The sequence below is a fragment of the Mytilus galloprovincialis genome, chromosome 10, assembly GCF_965363235.1.
Source record: "Mytilus galloprovincialis chromosome 10, xbMytGall1.hap1.1, whole genome shotgun sequence".
Lineage (NCBI taxonomy): Eukaryota > Metazoa > Mollusca > Bivalvia > Mytilida > Mytilidae > Mytilus > Mytilus galloprovincialis.
In genome coordinates this window covers 67,946,954-67,969,953 of record NC_134847.1, presented here as the reverse complement: position 1 = coordinate 67,969,953, position 23,000 = coordinate 67,946,954, and the positions used below count along the sequence as shown (strand labels likewise).

Below are 23,000 nucleotides of genomic sequence, written 5' to 3'. Positions count from 1 at the left end.
GCCAAACTTTAAAATAGAAAAAGAACCTACATCATTTTAGATTGTCTTTAATTTTTTAGAGAGGCAAGGACTTTTTTATAGTTTTTTTAGAGGAGCAAGGACTTTTTTAAAGAATTTAAAAGGATGGGCATCAACTTTTTTAATAAAACAATATTAAGAATGCCCATCCATCTGGTAAATATTGAACGGTCCCTAAAACTTAATTTGTTAAAATGGAAATTTACCATTGCGAGATTTTTTTATCATAACTTTGACTGTTACATGTATGTTAATAATTTGAAAACATGACCTTATCTTTAAATATGATATTTATCATGCTTATTTAACACGCGAGCTTGTAATTGTACATTGTATTATTTTTATGTAATCAGGGTGGAGACCCTGGGTTCGTGTATTTCCCAATTTCCTTGTTATCTTAAATTAAACTACAGGTGAAGTTTTTATTCCTGTATAGAGAGTTGATAAAGGGACATTTAGTACTTCATGTCATGTTTATATTGAATGGTTGTAAAACTTTATCATCCACTATACAAATAAATTTCGTATCCAAAATCTTTGGCTTTGCAGAGTGTAATTCAGTAAACATTAGAATGTCGAAATTATCTGTACATGTAAATGTATATATGGATTATTTACTATACATTTACATTTTTTCTCTAATGGTAAGATTATTAATTCATTCCTTATTTTTTTAATTTGAATTGAGTGCTATATTTGTTTATAAATTGACAATTGCTTTATTGAATAGTCAATTTATAACTCTACAGTCTAGAAATAAAACATGAATTTTGACTATGTTTAAATGATTGTAAAATTATCATAATTACTGGAATAGACTTGTAACACCATGTTTAAGAATGTTCGCCTTTAAAAGCCAAACAAATCTAGAATTAAAGTTTTTTTTCTTAACCTGATTTTTTGGTTTATAAGACTGTACCAAATAATTGATGAAGAAAAGATCATACGGTGGTGCACTTCATTTTCTGCTACGGCCCTTTGAAAATGCCCAATTTTGATGATTTTCACATTTTTCATCGATTTTTACCTATTTTTGGGCTATAATCATGAAAAAAATCACAGTTCCACAATTAAACTTTTGTTCGTACTTTCTATAAAGATGAAGTGGACCAATCTGAATAAATTTTACTTGAAAAAGCTATAGGTAGGTGTTAATATAAGAAAGTTTTGTCATATTTTGACGCTTTTTTGTGTAAAATTTACCATGTTGTCAATTTGGTAAATTTGTGATTTTTCTCAGTTTTTAGAACAAAATGCATATTATTTCAACTTTTTTGTTATAAATGATTGAAAAAATACATATCTAAGAAATTTGAAAAGACCAAAATGATACGAGAAGTACACGATTCTTGTAAAACATTTTTTGTATCCCTCACCCATTTTCTCAAAATTTTGGCTAAAAATACTGACTTGATTGGTCGTAAAATTTAAAAACTGGATTGCTCAAAAACTATTCATTGTAAATACACATTTTTTTCACAGGGTTAATGTTTGATTATACTTTTTTTTAAATTCATTGATATTTTCCACTTGTATCACATGTTTTGGAAATAATTCAAGAACGAGATTTCAACGAGACTGAAACGTCAGAAGAATACATCCTTCAGGGTAGTGGTGTTTTTTTACTAGACAATATTAGTTGGAACTCTTTTCTTTTGAAAAAAGACTAATACTAGTATCATAACATAAGGCATGAAATTATAATAAGATTATTGTAGCAATTGATAAACGCATTCAGTTTAAATTTCCGCGTTTTAACATATTGATGTTTTATTAAAAGCTACAAAGATTACAATATATTGAAAAGGAAATCATATATTGTTCAATTAACAACACAAAATCCCCAACACGATAAAAAACAAAACCAATTGAACAGGTTTTTTTTAATGCATAAAACGCATAATTTCTATTATATCTTTTTGATAGTAATAGTTTTTGGCATCAGCGTTTATGCAGTTTGATTATCACTAATTTACCACTGGACAGAGTCGATCAACTAACTTAAACGATCTGATTAAATTCAACGTGGTGAATAGGTCTTTCAGATGATATACAAAACAATTCTTTTCGTAATGAATATATTACTGGACGTTAAGAAACAATCAAAAATCAATTTTGCGAAAATGTTATGAATAGGTGCATTTGAAAGGTATTGAGGGATTTTTTTATTATTAAACTGTTATATTGCATGCTATATTTGTTTGAGGATATTTTAAAACACATATTCAGTCTAGGAAATACCATCTAATATATATATTGCAGAAAAAATAAAATATGGCATATATTGAGATTACTGCGGGCTATCCGAATTCTTACTACAAATTGTATCATCTTTTTGAAGAATGTGTCCACTATGTTGCGTTGGGTGTATAAATACGCATCCTCGTCGAATGGGGATATCATATACGATTCTCGGCGTTGACCAGAATTTAATAATTTTCTTAAGTGCGAGAATCCCTTCGTAAATTTTATGTTTGTTGTACCGAGGCAATTTATCACAAGACAAATTATATGTTCTTGACCCTGCCCAATAGTACAAATTGAAAGAGAAAAATCAAGAAACGATTTATCATAGATATAAATGTACCATTGTCACTAAAAGGTAAGCATCTATAGTCCCGATAAATCCCCTTTTAATTTACCTAATTGATTCATGGTATAAATTGTAAACGTCTTGAATATGATTGTAACATTTGACATTGAAAATTTGGCTGATACATTGCAATGATTATTTGTATTTTAGTTCATCGGTGTAGCTTCAAAAGATACGTTGTCATATTCAGTATCTGATGTGGATGATTCTTCTGTGTCCCCCATCCAGTTCAACAACGCTACCAGTTCATCTCAATCAAAAGTTGAAAATTTATCCATGACTGAAAATACGATAAATGCAACTTTAACAACTGCAACAGAATCAATAACAATCACTGATTTTACTACGACTGCTTTACTTACAACAATTCATGAATCAAATGTGTTAAATAATGCATCTTTGACTGTTAGTCCGTCAAATGGCATTGTATCAAATTTTTTAAGCAGCACTGACGCAGTATCTCTCTTTCCAAGCACTGACCTTGAGACTGGATCAGATTTGTATGGAAGTGAATCCATCTACGATACAAACATTTATTTGCCATCAGCTTCTGAAAATGATAATTATTCTGTTACCGTTTCGACCGTTACTGTAGAAGCAAATGTCTCATTAACTAGCGAAAACCAAATGCCTTCAGTGTTTTTAACTGCCTTCTTAAGTAACATCACATCAACCGTAACTGCAACTATTTCAGAAACATCCGATACAAATACTGTAATTCCTACGATCGAATCGTCTTCTATAACCAAAACTATTGTAGAACCGTCGTCTACTGTCGATAGTTTACCAACGGTCACAAGTATCACACAAACTTTAAATGACAATTCTTCTCAATTACATACAACAGAATATCAATCAACTCAAACTGATTTTCCAAAACCATTAATAACAACAACCTCAACTGAAATGGATTCCACATTAAGTTTTCCAGTAACAACGTTCACAATGCAGACTACCTCAACACTTCAAGGAGATTCTTTTGAAACAATATTTAGCAGTGCAACTCATTCCTTTACAATAACCGACACTGTTAGTCCCGAAACAAATACCAATTCGGTTATTTCGTCGACCAATATTTCAGCTCCTATAACGACTAGTATTGCCGCGTCTATGGCGACCAATATCTCAGCTTCTTTGCCGACTAGTATTTCAGCTTCTTTGCCGACTAGTATTTCAGCTTCTTTGTCGGCTAGTATTTCAGCTTCTTCAACAATTTTTATGTCATCTACTGACATATCGTCGTCAAAGACATCTGTTCTACCAACAGCATCATCTTCAACCATCATATCAACAGAATCGACTACACAGATGATTAGTGAGTACTATAGCATGCAACATGATTTAATTCATATTAGGTAGATATATAGACACTATAGATATGCCACAGGTTTTTATATTTTTATGCCCAACCTAGAGGAACTTGATTATGTTGTTCGGATTGTTCATTTGTACGTTCGTCCGTCCGTCTGTCCAAACTCAGGTTTCAATAGTTAAAAGTTTTTGGTCAAGGTACTTTTTGATGAAGTTGAAGTCCAATCAACTAGAGTCTTAATAACTACACATGTTCCCTATGAAATGATCTTTCTTATTTTAATCCCAAATTAGAGTTTATACCCTAATATATCGGTTCACTGAACATAGAACATGATAGTGCGAGTGGGGAATCCGTGTACTATGGACACATTCTTGTTTTTCTGAAATATATTTTAATGTTAAACCCATACGGTTATAAAATTGGTATTTTTTTGCATTTACCTTATTCCCAAGTTTTATTGTATTAAAGTTAGTTGATGTAAAAAAAGAAGGTTGCATAAATATGATTTTTTTATATTTAATTTATAATGGGCGTCAAGTTGGTTACCTATTCCCTATTCCCTATTCGTTGCCTATTCGTTACCTATTCCCTATTCCCTATTCGTTACCTATTCGTTACCTATTCCCTATTCCCTATTCGTTACCTATTCGTTACCTATTCCCTATTCCCTATTCCCTATTCGTTGCCTATTCGTTACCTATTCCCTATTCCCTATTCGTTGCCTATTCGTTACCTATTCCCTATTCCCTATTCGTTGCCTATTCGTTACCTATTCCCTATTCCCTATTCGTTACCTATTCGTTACCTATTCCCTATTCCCTATTCGTTACCTATTCGTTACTTATTTGATTTTTAATATCCTTCCCCCTTTTTAATTATGGCATGGAATAGTTTAATATGGCTGCCGTTACCATGGAAACGGCACAATTGTGAAAAAAATCAGTTTTTGGTTTTTGGTAAACTGTTTGGATATGCTTCAACTCAGAATCATCATATTTTAAAACAATGTAGGTGCCCACTATATACAGGTGTTGGATGATTTTGGCGATCATTGGAACTACTATGTTGCCATGGAAACTACACCAAAATTTTCAAAATTCTAAAACTTCATGAAACTTCACAGTAATGATGAGCAACATTGGAGTTGGAATTTCCAAAATAGGTCTTGTTACCATGGAAACAATGCAAAAAGGTCAAAAATTTCAAAAATAAGAATTTTCCGCAAACTGGAAGAAACTTTACAGGAATGGTAACTGGCATAGGCAGAGTTGGATTTTGAAGTTAGAATTTTCAAAATGGCCGCCTTAACCATGGAAACAGCAAAAATATCAAAAATTCAAAATGTTCAAACTTAATGAAACTTTGCAAAAATGTTACTAGACATCTGTAGATGCTCTCTTTGTCTTTGGAATTGTCAAAATGGCTGCCGCTCACCTGGTAATAGGGGGAAGGGGTGCCTTCCGTTATTGCTAGCAATTACAAATCTAGTTGTTAATAGTCTTACATATGGTAATAGTTCTGAATTGGTTGAGGTAAAATGATCTTTTTATGACCTATTTATATGTGTTTGTGCTCAACCGATCCTTTTACTTCATGTTCGATACGCATTTGTTCCTTACTTGTTTTTTATACGTTCTACCTTTTAACTGCTTTATGTCCGTATGTTTGAAGATGGATCTTGGTTCGACGGGATGAAATCACCGTGTTAGCGCTTGCGTAAAAACGAAGATGTGGTATGATTGCCAATGAGACAACACTCCACATTAGACCAAAATGACACAGAAATTATCAACTATAGTTCACTGTACGGCCTTCAACAATGAGCATAGCCCAAACCGTGTAGTCACCTATAAAAGGCCCAGACATGACAACCTCATACAATTCAAACAACAAAACTGACGGCCGTATTTCATATACAAAAAAATAAACGGAAATATGTAACACAAAAACAAACGATAACTACTTAATTTCAGGCTCTTGTCTAGGGACAGGCACATACTTACATAATGTGGTAGAGTTAAACATGTAAGCAGGGTGTACATCGTTTCGGAGCATGCTATTACCTTGTTTAATTCGTTCCATCACTCGCTTATAATTCGTGTATCTTACGTTGCACCTTTTAAAACATGATTTTCAATTGTTTTGTTGTCTCTGGTGGACGATTTGGGCTCTTAGAGGTGATATAACTCTATAAGTGCATTTGTATCCGTTCCAGCGGTCGGATAATACCCTGTTAAATATTCGTTACTAATTCGCTTTTAAAAAGTTTGTTGTACGTTGCACCTTTTAGAAAAGGATTTCCAATTGTGTTCATATCTCTGGTGGGAATAATGTGTTCTTATAGATGAAATACCCAAATAAGCGCATATGTACTCGTTCCAGCGATCGGTTAATACCCTGTTACCTATTCGTTACCTATTCGTTACCTATTCACTTATAGTACGTTTGTTGTACGTTGCACCTTTTAGAAAAGGATTTTCAATTAAATTCATATCTCTGGTGGTAACAATGTGTTCTTAGAGATGAAATGACCCCATTAGAGCGCATGTACCCGTTCCAGCGCTCGGTAAATAACCTGTTACCTATTCGTTACTTATTCGCTTTTAATGCGCGGGGTATACGGTGCACCTTGAAATAAATCGTTTTTTAATTGTGTTCAGGTCTCTGGTGGTAAGAATGTGTTCTTAGAGATGAAATTACCCTATTAGCGCGCATGTACCCGTTCCAGCGCTCGGTTAATACCCTGTTACCCATTCGTTACCTATTCGTTACCTATTCGCTTATAATACATTTTTTTATACGTTGCACCTGTTAGAAAAGGATTTTCAATTATGTCCAGGTCTCAGGTGGTAACAATGTGTTCTTAGAGATGAAATGACCCCATTAGAGCGCATGTACCCGTTCCAGCGCTCGGTAAATAACCTGTTACCTATTCGTTACCTATTCGCTTTTAATGCGCGGGGTATACGGTGCACCTTGAAATAAATCGTTTTTTAATTGTGTTCAGGTCTCTGGTGGTAAGAATGTGTTCTTAGAGATGAAATGACCCTATTAGCGCGCATGTACCCGTTCCAGCGCTCGGTTAATACCCTGTTACCTATTCGTTACCTATTCGCTTATAATACATTTTTTTATACGTTTCACCTGTTAGAAAAGGATTTTCAATTATGTCCATGTCTCAGGTGGTAACAATGTGTTCTTAGAGATGAAATTACCCTATTAGCGCGCATGTACCCGTTCCAGCGCTCGGTTAATACCCTGTTACCTATTCGTTACCTATTCGTTACCTATTCGCTTATAATACATTTTTTTATACGTTGCACCTGTTAGAAAAGGATTTTCAATTATGTCCAGGTCTCAGGTGGTAACAATATGTTCTTAGAGATGGAATTACCCTATTAGCGCTCATGTACCCGTTCCAGTGCTCGGTAAATAATCTTGTTACCTATTCGTTACCTATTCGCTTTTAATGCGCGGGGTATACGCTGCAACTTGAAATAAATCGTGTTTTAATTTTGTTCATGTCTGGTGGTAACAGGGTATTTATCGAGCGCTGGAACGGGTACATGCGCGCTAATAGGGTCATTTCATCTCTAAGAACACATTGTTACCACCAGAGACACGGACACAATTGAAAATCCTTTTCTGAAAGGTGCAACATACAACAAACGTATTATAAGTGAATAGGTAACGAATAGGTAACAGGGTATTAAACGAGCGCTGGAACGGGTTCATGCGCTCTAATAGGGTCATTTCATCTCTAAGAACACATTGTTACCACCAGAGACATGAACACAATTAAAAAACGATTTATTTCAAGGTGCAACGTATACCTCGTGCATTAAAAGCAAATAAGGAGCGAATAAGAAGCAGGGTATTAACTGAGCGCTGGAACGAGTACATACGCGCTAATAGGGGTATTTCATCTAAAAGAACACATTATTACCACCAGAGATATGAACTGAATTAAAAATCCTTTTCTAAAAGGTGCAACGTACAACAAACGTATTATAAGTGAATAGGTAACGAATAGGTAACAGGGTATTTATCGAGCGCTGGAACGGGTACATACGCGCTAATAGGATAATTTCATCTCTAAGAACACATTGTTACCACCAGAGACACGGACACCATTGAAAATCCTTTTCTGAAAGGTGCAACGTACAACAAACGTATTATAAGTGAATAGGTAACGAATAGGTAACAGGGTATAAAGCGAGCGCTGGAACGGGTACATGCGTGCTAATAGAGTCATTTCATCTCTAAGAACACATTGTTACCACCAGAGACATGGGCACAATTGAAAAACGATTTATTTCAAGGTGCAGCGTATAACCCGCGCATTAAAAGCGAATAGGGAACGAATCAGTAACAGGGTATTATCCGAGCGCTGGAACGAGTACATACGCGCTAATAGGGGTATTTCATCTAAAAGAACACATTATTACCACCAGAGATATGAACTTAATTAAAATTCCTTTTCTAAAAGGTGCAACGTACAACAAACGTATTATAAGTGAATAGGTAACGAATAGGTAACGAATAGGTAACAGGGTATTAACCGAGCGCTGGAACGGATACATGCGTGCTAATAGGGTCATTTCATCTCTAAGAACACATTCTTACCACCAGAGACATAAACACAATTAAAAAACGATTTATTTCAATGTGCAACGTATACCCCGCGCATTAAAAGCGAATCAGGAACGAATAAGTAACAGGGTATTATCCGAGCGCTGGAACGGGTACAAATGCGCTTATAGAGTTATATCACCTTTAAGAACCCAAATCTACCACCAGAGACAACAAAACAATTAAAAATCATGTTTTAAAAGGTGCAACGTATGATACACGTATTACAAGCGAATTATAAGCGAGTTATGGAACGAATTCAACAAGGTAATAGCATGCTCCGAAACGATGTAGACCCTGCTTACATGTTTAACCCCACCACATTATGTTAGTATGTGCCTGTCCCTAGACAAGAGCCTGAAATTAAGTAGTTATCGTTTGTTTTTGTGTTACATATTTCCGTTTATTTTTTGGTATATGAAATACGGCCGTCAGTTTTGTTGTTTGAATTGTGTGAGGTTGTCATGTCTGGGCCTTTTATAGGTGACTACACGGTTTAGGCTATGCTCATTGTGGAAGGCCGTACAGTGACCTATAGTTGATAATTTCTGTGTCATGTTGGTCTATTGTGGAGTGTTGTCTCATTGGCAATCATACCACATCTTCTTTTTTTGCAAGCGCTAACACGGTGATTTCATCCCGTCGAACCAAGATCCATCTTCAAACATACGGACATAAAGCAGTTAAAAGGTAGAACGTATAAAAAACAAATAAGGAACAAATGCGTATCGAACATCAAGTAAAAGGATCGGTTGAGCACAAACACATATAAATAGGTCATAAAAAGATCATTTTACCTCAACAAATTTAGAACTATTACCAGATATAAGCGTATTAACAACTAGATTTGTAATTGCTAGCAATAACGGATGACACCCTTCCCCCTATTGCCAGGTGAGCGGCAGCCATTTTGACAATTCCAAAGTCAAAGAGAGCATCTACAGATGTCTAGTAACATTTTTGCAAAGTTTCATTAAGTTTGAACATTTTAAAATTTTTGATATTTTTGCTGTTTCCATGGTTAGGGCGGCCATTTTGAAAATTCCAACTTCAAAATCCAACTCTGCCTATGCCAGTTACCATTCCTGTAAAGTTTCATCCAGTTTGCTGAAAATTCTTATTTTTGAAACTTTTGACCTTTTTGCATTGTTTCCATGGTAACAAGACCTATTTTGGAAATTCCAACTCCAATGTTGCTCATCATTACTGTGAAGTTTTAGAATTTTGAAAATTTTGGTGTAGTTTCCATGGCAACATAGTAGTTCCAATGATCGCCAAAATCATCCAACACCTGTATATAGTGAGCACCTACATTGTTTTAAAATATGATGATTCTGAGTTGAAGCATATCCAAACAGTTTACCAAAAACCAAAAACTGATTTTTTTCACAATTGTGCCGTTTCCATGGTAACGGCAGCCATATTAAACTATTCCATGCCATAATTAAAAAGGGGGAAGGATATTAAAAATCAAATAAGTAACGAATAGGTAACGAATAGGGAATAGGGAATAGGTAACGAATAGGCAACGAATAGGGAATAGGGAATAGGTAACGAATAGGCAACGAATAGGGAATAGGGAATAGGTAACGAATAGGCAACGAATAGGGAATAGGGAATAGGTAACGAATAGGGAATAGGGAATAGGTAACCAACTTGACGCCCATTAATTTATATTGCTCCTCAACATTTGATATTTGTGGAAAACCAATATTTCGTTACGGGAAGCACCGACTACAAGCAAATATTACAGTTCCCATATAGTGCAACAAATGAAACCTGGTATCTTGTTACTTTTTTTATGTTTTTTTTTTATCCAACAACATGTTCCTGTGTCGCACCCACTCAGGAATTAGAGGGTTCTGAATTGATACTAGCGTCTGTAAATGTATTACAAAAACTACCTAGATTGGTGGTGTTCCCATTCAAGTAGTTGTTACGTTCACTTCCTCGAACTATATACAACATGTACAATCTGAATAAGGATGTCTATTGTTCACGTTATAATATCAATTGTTTTGACATAACATGACTATAAAGGTTCACTTTCGATTAACTTGTACTAAGAGTAAATGACCACTGATATGTGTTCCTTGTAAGAAATAGTTCCCTGTTCACTGCATGAATCAGCAGAAGCATCAAAGGATCGAAATAGTTCCTTTATTAAAACATCTTTGAAATGGATTCAAGCATTACATTAAAAATAGTATGATATTTTAACTTCATTTTCACAATTAAAGGGATGTTTATTTTATTTTTAATCAAATATCAAAGCAGAGCAAAAACGATACTGTGTAACGGAAGTGTGATATGGAATTTGTCAATTTTGATTTAAATGACGTCGACATGCGTTATTCTTCTGCCACAATGTTGAACATCCACTGCCACACTGATCAGACATCCCAAATCCATACAAGCGTATACGATCTTATTATCTATTCAAATATCTTAAATGCATCTTTTTGATTATTCCTTTACAAGAAAACGAAGATCAGCAATCACAGCCTTTACCGGCCATTATTGGTGGTGTGATAGGGTTTGTTCTGACAATAGTACTGATTAGTAGTGTTATGCTGTATTTATGGAGAAGACAACTGTCGTAAGTTAATATCTGTAATAAAGCACGGGGGGTAACTTCGATATATTTTTGGTAGGGGTGTGCCATTTTTGCCTCAAAAAACGTACCAATTTTAATATAACATTCACTGAAATTTAGTACCTATAGTTATATAAATATTTAAGAAAGAATGACCTATACTTATATACAATATTTAAAATATGACGTTAAAACGTTATTGAAGATCAAATCAGGAGACAAATTTTCGGGGTTCATTTGGGAACTTATTTGAAAGGTGAAATTAATAATTGACCATTAATAATGTAAGATTCTCAATAGCATATTTATATGATATGTAGATTATACCCCAAATCAATATGCAGTTTTCAAACGTAAATGCATTTTAATATAGGATGTCATTAAAAAGGAGGGTCATTCTTATATAAAATCTCGCAAAATTATGACCCATATTTTTGGCACATCCCCGTATACCCAATTATTGGAAGTAACCCCCCCACCCCCCCCCCCCCAACACCATTCTGTGTCTATCTTTATTACTTATAACCCGTCGCCTCACTTTTTAATCAGGCTAAAGCATTTACTTTAATTCCATGGAAATTGTTAAATTGTAGATTGCCTTCTTTGAAGTTTGTATGTATATGATATTTTACTATTCAGTTGCTTTAGTGGTAAACCAATGAGAAAGTCTACCAATGGAGAAGACAATGTAGCGTTTGTAGAAGAAGAATTAGCTGATGTACGACGAAATCGGTAGGTACATGTACTTTAATTCATGCTGTTAATTATCACAATATTTAAAGAGATCACCCCCAGTGGTTGGTGGGGTTCGTGTTGCTTAGAGTGCATTTCTTTCTAACCAACATTTTTTAAACGTTGTGTTGCGTTTGTCATTGTTTTCTAAACGCTACAAAAGTAGAAACAAATACATAGTTTAATCAGTGTTGACTGACACTGTTTGAACTTTCAATATATAATGCATGCACATGTTGTTGGTAAACAGACTTATTACGAAAGTCGAAACAAATACATTATTTATTCTTGTTGATGTTGTACTAACAAACGATGAGCGACAAACTGTAGACGCATTTTTAGCGAGTGCATCGTTTGTCAAAGTTTACGTAAACTTTGCAAGCGTATATGTTAGAAACAAATGATCAAAATATGTGCGTGCTTAGTCGTTTGTGTTAGAAAGAAATGCACTCTTAGTCTTTAGTTTTCTATGTTGTGTCTTCTGTACTATTATTTGTCTGTTTGTCTTTTTATTTTTAGCAATGGCATTGTCAGTTAATTTTCTATCTATGAGTTTGACTCTCCCTCTGGTATCTTTCGTCCATCTTTTACATGTATAATTCATTGCATGGTGCTGTATAAGATAATGAAGGATGAGGATTAGATGAGTAAACTGATATTGACTGTTTAACATCCAATGACACATTATAAAATGCATATTTATGAGGAGAGCGTGTTGATATAATATGAATATGCAGTAGATAGACACGTTGGGTGGACTTTATAAGTTCTTCTTCACTAGATAACATGCATTCCACATGAAGACATATCACCAAACAGGACGCATTATTCCTACTCCAGAAACCAGCTGTCTTAACCTTTACTCCTAAATGCCATATATTAACGCGCAGAGCAGCAGCAAATACTAATTTATTTAAGTTTTTATGTTTGACCCAACCCGGAATCGACCCCACGACTTCCCGCATTTAAGACCACCATCGAAGTAAATATATGCCATGTACATATTATTATATGAAATCAGTAATTGCGTATGATGTTTAAATGCATTAAAAGTCAAAATGTGTTGGCTTTCAATTCTGTCGTTGTATTTTGTTTTTCAGACCAGTTAAATTGTCCGACATGAGCTCGCATTTTGAACAATTGTCAGCTGATTCTAACTTACTATTTTCCCAAGAGTTTCAGGTATGTAACACTTATAAAATATAATATAAACCTGTCACTTCACATATGTTATACTTCTTTCCTTATGATTGAAATAAAATTACCTAACTTGACATAAAATTGTCCATCAATAGACCAATAAATTATGTTCGCTCCTTTTTGACAGTAAAGGAGAATAATTTATAAAAGTTCAAATATTGTTCTTATCCTCTTCCAGGGTATTTCCAAACTTATAATAATAAAATACCACTTTTGCAAGCTACCGTATCAAATTCTCACCGTTTGTGAATATTTTATTTTCATAATTTATGTAAGCAGGAAGAAAAAATAATAAAATTTGAGAGGAAGATAACTGTATGAAATATAATCAGAGAAACTGGGTTATTTTTTCTCTTTGTTTCCTTTAATATCGATTTTAACTTCTTTTGCAACTATTTTGACAATTGTTTTACCCACATTTATGTATGATGCAGACAAAAGTTTCCATTGTGTGTTTATTTTGAAGGTGACTCCAGTTTTCTTTGTACATGTAGGTACTCCCATTTAATTTTGAATTTTTATTGAATCATAGAAAAATGGGTGTGCCCGACGTCCAAACTATTCATGATACTGTAACGAGGAGTACCAAAATTGCATCACATCCTTTAAAAATCGATTAACATATGTTTCAATTATTTCTTTTATTATTTTGAACAATTTGACAATTAGTTCATGTTTGATTTTTTTTTTTTTAAGAAATGGATGGATGCATGTATCATACTTTATTTGCTAATTTTTGAGAGATAATTTTGTGAAGTATCATTTTTTCAGGATCTTAATATGTTAAGTCCTGAATTTCCCACAACAGACGCTGAACTTCAGGAGACCAGACTGAAAAACAGATATACTAATATACTGCCGTGTGAGTTCTTTACTTTTATCTATTAGTTTAACATACAGTTATCTCTCTTCTGCTAACAATTTTATATATAGAGTCGCGTGGCAATAACATCGCTTCCTGCAGTCAGCTTTTCTATAGGTTTCAATGCCGCAACATTTTTTTTTTCTGATAGTTTTTAAGGCATTGAATCACAAATTTAACATCTTTACATTAGTCTTGGATATAAAATGAATATGTAACAAGGGTTTTATTTGATGAAGAGACATTGGACAATTTATAAGAAAGATCTTTACAAAATTGAAGGAACTAATCACGAGACTTATAAAAAGATCAGTCATTCATTCGGTTAAATACCAAACAAAGTTTAATTTGACGCGTTGTACCGTTTTGTATTGCACAAGCATTGCAGGATTTCGATATTTTATTTGACATTGTTTATATTGTACATATTCAACAGCTTTCTGTGTTTATACCACGCAGCTGGTATCACCTAGTGAATTAATGAACGATGCAATTTCTTATTTTACAATCAATATTTTAAAAATACAATTATTTCGACGCTATCTTGTGTAAATCTTCGTGCCCGGATCTCCATTTTAAATTGACTGAAATTATTTACGAATTAATAACAGGTCTTACGCTGGTTTTGTTCTACAAGTACATGAAGTAGTAGTACTAATTTCGATAGCTTGCTTGCTTGTTCCTACAATTATTCTTGGAAAACTACATGTTTTTTATGATATTTATGGTTTGTTTTTGCCTTTCTATTCTAGTCGATAAGACACGTGTAAAGCTGTTACCATTTGAGGATGAACCTGGGTCCGATTATATAAATGCGAACTATGCACTGGTACGTTAGTTAACAATTATTTCAAAGCTACTGAGAATCAAATTTTGAATCTAGACGACATTGAAAAAGAATAACAATCTTATTTAACGAGACACTTGTAATATCATTATATACAACTTGGGACAATTTGTACTGCCATCAAACATAAAGGGATATCAAGCATATTCTACTTCAGATAACATATATTTGTTATACAACATAGTGTTAAAAAACAACAATTAGTAATACTTGGTAGGGGTTGAAGTTGTAAAGATAAATATGTCTAAGGTTATTCGTGGCATTGTCGTTTGAAAACGCCTGACCAACTCGTACAATGATGGCGATAACATGTTTTCGGTTTTTATTATGTGTTTTGTAAATACTTCTTGCGGTATACACAACTCAAATTACACTAACGAGCAGCGCCCAAGTGTTATCTATCAAAAAAGTCAATATTGTCTTACAAATTTCATGTTGTTCAAACTATCTCTTTAAGTGGACTGAAATAGATCAGATGACAAAATTGGACCAAATGTTATTCTACCAACATAAACAGTTTTTATACTATTAGGTAATTATAAAATACATTGTTTTCATATAATGTATTATGTGCAAACGATATTAATCCACAAAATAAAATAAAAAATTCACGCAAGTTCCTGATCTGATTTATATCTGAAAAGGTATTGTTTTTTTCTAGGGATTCACATCCGCTAGGGAATACATAGCAGCACAAGGACCATTAGCGTCAACAATTAATGATTTCTGGAGAATGATATGGGAACAGAATGCTAGCATTATAGTCATGTTAACACAATGTGTTGAAAGAGGAAGGGTAACTTATATATATATATATATACCATGATTATTTCCTTTTTTTCATAGCACACATTTGATTTATATGAGTCGACATGTATATTCAATTTGACAAAAATGATACGAGTGAATTCACATGAGAAAACAATCTCGTTAAAAACTCGGCAACAAAGTAATAGCAGACAGCCCAGTTGTTCCATGTCATCATGACAGCTGTCATCAAAACGCTTAAAAGTCAAGTTAATTAAGTGGTATTACATTTTAAACGTTTATGTAAATAAATCGAATCGTTTCGATATACGATAAAGATTGATAAAACATTCACACCTTGTAGTCCGCTATAACAGGCCCGAGATGACAAAATGACAAAAAAAAACTGACTTCGGACAACCACATGAAGAAAAGTGGGGTTAAATATGTACGAGGGGGTAAACTCCCATAACCTGGGACGGTGGTAAAACATCACACCATAAGAACAAATTTAACATCAGTTGGACATGGTTTAACTTTTCATGCTAAACAACTGGCAAAATAAGATATCTCATATAAAAAATACTGTTAAAATATAATGTCATTGATATTTATCAATGAATCTACTTCTCTTTTATTAGAAAAAATGCGAGCAGTATTGGCCTATGCTCAATGAGTCGTTATACTATGGTGATATAGTAGTACAGCTTGATAGTGAATCTCATTTACCGGATTTCATCCTTAGAACATTTAGTTTGAGAGTGGTGAGTATATAAGAATTTGTAATAAATCTTAATTATATTAATATAATAAATGTACATATTCTCTTTCTTGATTAATCACCTTTATGAAGTTACATTTTGACTTTACATTCAAACGTGGATATGCCATTTGATTTCCCGTGTAGAGAGAATGCCACGCTACCCTTGCAACAGATCTTTGAGAGGTCCATATGAAGCCTATTGTAAGGTTGATTTGGTCCCTTTCTAACATTTCATTATTTTAAAGAGGTAAAATTGCAATTTTCACCTCAACAATCGTATTCGACTACCTTTTGCAGGACCTACCTAAATTGTCTATTGTATTTATTGTTTTTTATTGTAATGAAAAGACGTCATGATATAGTTGCCACTGGACGTAGATGAAACAACAATTATCAAGCTATACATCAGAACAGTTATATATATATAAGTATTTCTTTTTAAAGAAAATTCTAATGTATTTTGAATTTGACCTTAGTTTGAGAGTAGTGAGTATGATTGCCAATGAGACAACGATCCACAAAAGACCAAAATGACATAGACATTAACAACTATAGGTCACCGTACGGCCTTCAACAATGAGCAAAGTCCATACTGCATAGTCAGCTTGTTATTAAAACTAACATAGTTCTACTTTATTTTCCACTGGACGTTCAACAGGAAGCAACATTCAATCAAAATCAAACGTGAATAAAATTATGATAACATGTAAATCATGAAATATATCTGACATAAAGTGTACAGGTCACTCCATATAAGTTTTATTTGATACTGAGTTAAAAATGTCAGTTACACAAAAACGAAAAATGTAAGGCCAGTTATGATTTGCTACATTTGCATCATAGAGTGGATTTAGTCAAAGTGAATATTTTGAAAATTTATAACATACATGTACTTAATAAACAAAAGCATAAAATCTTGAACCACATACAATAAAATCCAACAGGTCACCAAGAGGTTGAAGTATAATGTTTTTGAGAATGTGTAGGTGGTGATATCAAAAACAATTTCTTTGATTTAACATTCATTTTTTATCTCGTCAGGGCGATTTAGAGAGAAAAGTTCGGCATTATTATTATTTACTATGGCCAGACATGGGTACACCAGCCTGTACTAATTATATGATTAGATTTGTATCTACAATAAGATGTGACGTACGACCGGATATGACTGGTCCTATCGTTGTGCACTGCAGGTAAGCAATCATCTCACATATCAAGTTTAACTCCGCCGGTCAGAAGTCAGCCTCTGGCCTTTATTGTTCTTGTATGTTGTTTGTTCTTAATTTATATGTATTGGAGTTTAATATGACTTCCATTTTCACTGAACTATTTTTTGTATTTAGGGGCCAGCTGAGGCCCGCTTCGGAGTGCGGGATTTTCTCGCTGTGTTGTAGACCCATTGGTGGCCCTCGCCTTTTATCTTATCTTTGGTCGGGTTGTTGTCTCTTTCACAAATTCACCATTTCCATTTTTAATTTAACAGTATATCGCGTTATTTCCGCGTAAGGTTATGACCTTAGAAGGGACAGGATATTTCACTGTATCCATCGTTTGCGTTTTTGTTTGCGTTTAACAGTTTTGTCTAGTGTATTCAAATGAACCGCTTAGTTGTTCGCGATAAATTTTACATAAATATAGTGTTTTAGTTTATCTTAGAGAAGAAACCAAGATGCCATGAAAAAAATATGTAATCGGATAAAACAACGAAAAAGAACAAACAAACGAAACTCTGCAAAACTCTATACAGAAATCTCAATATTCAACAAAAAGAATTCGGCCAAATTCCGTATGAACTTAAAGGTGCTTTGTAAGGGTGAGCAGTTCCACAAGTGAAACACGTCGTGTATAATCTATCGGAATCCGTTTATGCAAAATGGCTAATGTTGAGACCCCAACAGATTAACATGTTCTTTATAAGACATTGTCAAATTTATTAACCAATTTAATTCTTTTATCCACTGATATTTAAAGTTAGTTGCAAATGTTTTAAAACTTCTTTAATAGCCAGTAAGTAATCATGACATAGTAGGCTTAATTAAGCCTATGAGACTAGATTTTTATCATATTTTATATTATTTTGCTTTTAAATTACTTTTATTTCATTTTTTTTTGTGACTCAACTACTGTTAAAAGTTGATATCATATGCCCCGAAATTGAAGTGCAAAATAGTGTCTTTCTTAAATTTACTCTATCGACAGAAATGTTCCCATTTTAAGCAAATTAAAACTTCCCAGCCAGATTTCAATTGTCCAAGTAATAGAAGGTTGTTCTGAAAAACAGTGCATACATATCATGAAAAACTCATATACTATTAGTAGGATAGAAGTTCTTCTTAACATAAAATTTGTTTTTTTCTTTACAGTGCTGGTGTTGGTCGAACAGGAACCTTCATTACCCTAGACACGTTAATTAGGAAGATACAGAATGGGGACGATAGTATAGATATATTTAGACATATCTTACAATTACGACATTGTCGACTTAACATGGTACAAACAGAGGTAATTTTGTTTTTAAAGGTATAGATCACTATTTGCTAGGACTAATCACAATGATTTTTAAATAAAATCATAAAATTATATAAAAATTATTAGGATTTAATCTATTTTCAATTGTGTCCGGCTAAGATCGACTCTGTACGAGTGAATCGGTTCACTATTTTCCGGCGTAGGTCAATTTTTCTGGAGTGATATGACATGCAGCCGGTTCCATTTACTGTTTAGTTCACGTTTAGAATAGGTTTATTCATGATTGTACATCTTATTCTGAACATTATACTGGTTTTTATCAAAACTTCCTTTAAATTCAATCACAATTCAGTGTTTTCAATTGTCCTTTTTTTTTCAAGAGCAACCTTTAAAATGTTTGGGTTTAAAAACAAATGGTCTGAGTTTTTTTTTCGATGTAAACCCAAGCCGGACCCTATACCTTCTAAAAAGCAGACACTATACCTACTGTGATCATAGTTAAGTAAGTATTTTGTAGATTCACCGTTATTGAATTTAAAGGAAGTTTTGATAAAAACCAGTATAATGTTTAGAATAAGAAAATTCTTGGTGTTTAAACCCCCTTCTCACAAGTTATTAAACCTACATTGTAGTTGTCTTAATATGGTCAACCCTCTCCCGCCAATCGTTGTTGTAGTATTTTTCACACGAAATGTACATCGTCGTTACCTTTGAAGGTCATTAATTACCTTACGAATAACCAGAGGAAATGCTGCAAAATCGTCTGATGATGATGTATAAGCAGATCAAATCAACGCAGATTTTCGTATCACTTTTTCATATCACACTCCTTGTAGTGTGATACGAGAAATTTCTATTCATGCAAGAAATAAATAAGACACAACCATGCATAAGAGAAATGAACTTTGAAAATGTGGCGGGTGTTTCATACGACCTTGGCGCTGTTTATGAAAACACGGAGTAAGAAACCTCAGTACTGGATAGCAAAGAAGATTTAGAAAAATGCTATGTAATAAAAAACACATTTTACTAAAGGAGTGCAAGACAAAAATCCATGAAGAAAAATAAAGACAAAAACTAAATACAGACACACTTAATCCGTCCCATTTCTAAATTCTATTTTAGTTAACAAAAACATTTGAATTAGATTTTATACATAATTATAATAACATTGAAATGAATGTCTCAACAGGAATACAAACTAACTGTATGTGAGTTTCAATCCAAATTATATATGCTTACATAATATTGTTGACATCACGATTATATATGTACATGTAAGTAAGAAGATATGACAACCAATAATATATATATATAAACTGGACGAATGTGTATAACATGCAAGTGTTAGAACACCATTACCAAAGTAACGAATGCATTGGTTCATGCCTGACAACTACTTAATTGAACCCTTGTGTATTGTTTTTAAACGTAAATACACTGACACTTAACATTTTTAAAAACTATAGGAAATTTGTATAATCACTCGAAAAAAAAGCCCGGACTGCTTTCGAAAAAACCCGGACATAAAGAAATCAATTTAGTCTCAAAATGTCGTTTTCAATGCAAAAACAAGAATTTTTGTAAAGTGTCTGCATTTTGAAGGATATATAGATTTCATGTATGCATTTCCTTCAACATTATCAGTGTTATGTGTACAAAAATGGCTTTATTCTGTATTTTGGAATTAAAGCATTTTAAGGCTTATTTCAACTTTTTTAACGAAAAATAATGTCGGACTAGTAATATCTTTCAATATCAAATACTATCATACATAATATAACTTTGTTTATTAAACTTAAACGTCTATTATATCACGTCTTATTAGAAATGAAGTCTGTTTGTTTACATGTTTGTTTATATTCACTCGAAAAAAAGTGGACACACTCGAAAAAGCCCGATCAAATCACTCGAAAAACCACAATCCTAGCCGGACACTATATCTACCGTGATTATGCGTTCACTTTTGAGTATGTTAAATGTGGAATTCTATCCTCTAAACATACACAATTGTAATCTTGTCGTTTCACCTCTATTTCAGTTTTCTTTTGCTAGTTTGTTGTAAAGATGCGCACATTGTCGGAAAACAAATAATTAATCTAGTTAAAGAAACAGGTTGAAAAGTGAAGCTAGCCAGGGTGTTTTCCTGTTTCCTGGCTATTGCATATTAAGAAAAAAAAAATAAACCGTTCTTTATTTGTCTATTTCAGAGTCAGTATATATACATCCATGAGTGCATTCGGGACTTCATGCGTCCTGTTGCAGAGAGTGTGAACGGTCACAATACTGAACGTGAGTCGTTTAATTATGTTCAAATATACACATACTTATGTGTTATATCCCACAGTGAATTTTCAGGATATGTGTAGCAGCATTTCTGTGTTTCTCTCATATGATAGGATGTTCCAGACCACGTGTTTGTTATCAAAACTTCTTTGAGAGATATGTCCTGCTAACAGGGAAACTACTAAACGATGTAATACATTTTAAGTTAAATTATTTCATCGAAACTTTTATGGATGCTATCATGACTCGGTATCGATAAGTACGAATATAGATATAGGAAAATGTGTGGTGTGAGTGCCAATGAGACAACTCTCCATCCAAATAACAATTTATAAAAGTAAACCATTATAGGTCAAGGTACGGCCTTCAACACGGAGCCTTGGCTCACACCGAACAACAAGCTATAAAGGGGCCCCAAAATTACTAGAAAGTGTAAAACCTTTCAAACGGGAAAACCAACGGTCTAATCTATATAAAAAACAAGAAACGAGAAACACATATAAATTACATAAACAAACGACAACTACTGTACATCAGATTCCTTACTTAGATTCCTCACGAATATGTTTGTTTTTTAGAGCACACGCCGAGTCATTAAGTTCACTCCCTGTTTTGTGTGTGGTTCTTATTTGTGTATCTTTAGTTTGTGTGTGTTTTTGTTGGCCTTTGTTAATTCGTTTATCTTTGTTTAATAATTGCTATTGGTCCCTCTCGAGAGGCATCATCTTGATATTATTGTGAGGTTGTTTGCCCCACAGAATCTTCTTTTTTTTAACTATATTTATTATTATGGATGCATGACATGCAAAGTGAGCTAATACTTATATAAAAATCAATGAAAAACGTAATGCTTAAAAAAATATATTTGAAATTTGTTTTGTAATTTTAAAATCACTCTATGTTCATCAATGTTTGTAAAATAATTAGATATTGTACATTTACACTTGTTAGTTAAAACAATGATGCATTATCTATTTCCAGAACTGTATGAAAATACATCGATGTTTTGATCCACAAATTTAAGATATCATTGAAGTTTTCAAGAATATATATGGGAGTAGCTCGAAGTGGAAGCATCTTGTCACTACACGAACTTATGTTCACATGATGTCAGTATCAATTGCTATCAGTTTACAGATTCCAAACAAACAATATGCATTTGCTTACATCATCAACATGTAAACATATTCTCTTTTTACAAATGTCCGTTAAATTTTTTGACAAAATTGTACCATTAAATGCTAAAATATGATGGAGATGTTACTTCAGGAGCTCCTACGGGTTATTGCAGCATGTTTGTCCTACTTCTAGCATTTTTCGCTAATCAGATATACAAATTTCCAGGAAATCGTACGATACCTTATGTTTATAATAAAATCCTGAAAAAATGAAAACCTTTCTCGCAATCTCACATTATATCGCATGACAGGAAGTGTATCAACGCATTGTTGTTGAAACATTTTCTTGCCTGGTATGACCTTAATGCATACTTATAACTACCACATTGTGACTTGGGTGGAGAGTTGTTTCACTGGCACTCATACCACCTCTTCTAATATCTATTGCACAAGAACTGTGTTCCAGAACTGTTTAAGTTTGACCTTGCTATATGGAATTTTCTATAACAGTAAAACCACCGATATAATACTGCTCGGTGGCATGATTTATTATCAGAAGCTTAGTTACTTTAAACTCTATGTCAGTAGATACATTTGTAGCTGATGTCTAAGAAGGGTTTACTTAACTTTAACAACGTCAATTTGCGTATACCTGTCCGTTTAGTAATATATATATGGATATTTCAACTCTGTTTATTTTATTCACTTCTCTTATAGACTCTGGACGACCTAGATACAAAAGGTTTGAATGTAAACCTGCATTTATCAATTGTTGGAGATCGTAGAGACCTCAAAATATCTTTTGGATTTCTGTATACTTGT

The 23,000-nt window shown here is 33.4% G+C and overlaps 1 protein-coding gene across 2 annotated transcripts; it reads left to right on the top strand.

The window, feature by feature from the left end:
• Positions 1-555: 555 nt before the first annotated feature.
• LOC143048207 (uncharacterized) lies at positions 556-22,312 on the top strand. Of its 2 annotated transcripts, none has more exons than XM_076221751.1 (13): positions 556-662; positions 2,762-3,926; positions 11,040-11,157; positions 11,794-11,886; positions 12,987-13,068; positions 13,858-13,948; positions 14,701-14,777; positions 15,457-15,591; positions 16,184-16,306; positions 17,347-17,498; positions 18,669-18,807; positions 20,985-21,066; positions 22,042-22,312. In XM_076221751.1, the coding sequence occupies exons 1-13, from the start codon at positions 591-593 to the stop codon at positions 22,068-22,070; spliced, it is 2,358 nt and encodes a 785-aa protein (XP_076077866.1). In that variant the 5' UTR covers positions 556-590; the 3' UTR covers positions 22,071-22,312. The 2 variants fall into 2 exon arrangements, with proteins under 2 accessions (XP_076077866.1, XP_076077865.1); XM_076221750.1 differs by having other exon boundaries at positions 18,669-18,825.
• The last annotated feature ends 688 nt before the right edge of the window (positions 22,313-23,000 follow it).

Bases quoted from the DNA above. Each gene is read 5' to 3' on its own strand.
- LOC143048207 (XM_076221750.1), top strand. From the start codon at position 591: ATGTCGAAATTATCTGTACATGTAAATGTATATATGGATTATTTACTA. The intron at 14,778-15,456 runs GTACGTTAGTTA...GTTTTTTTCTAG, and splicing joins TAAATGCGAACTATGCACTG to GGATTCACATCCGCTAGGGA. The intron at 17,499-18,668 runs GTAAGCAATCAT...TTTTCTTTACAG, and splicing joins CCTATCGTTGTGCACTGCAG to TGCTGGTGTTGGTCGAACAG.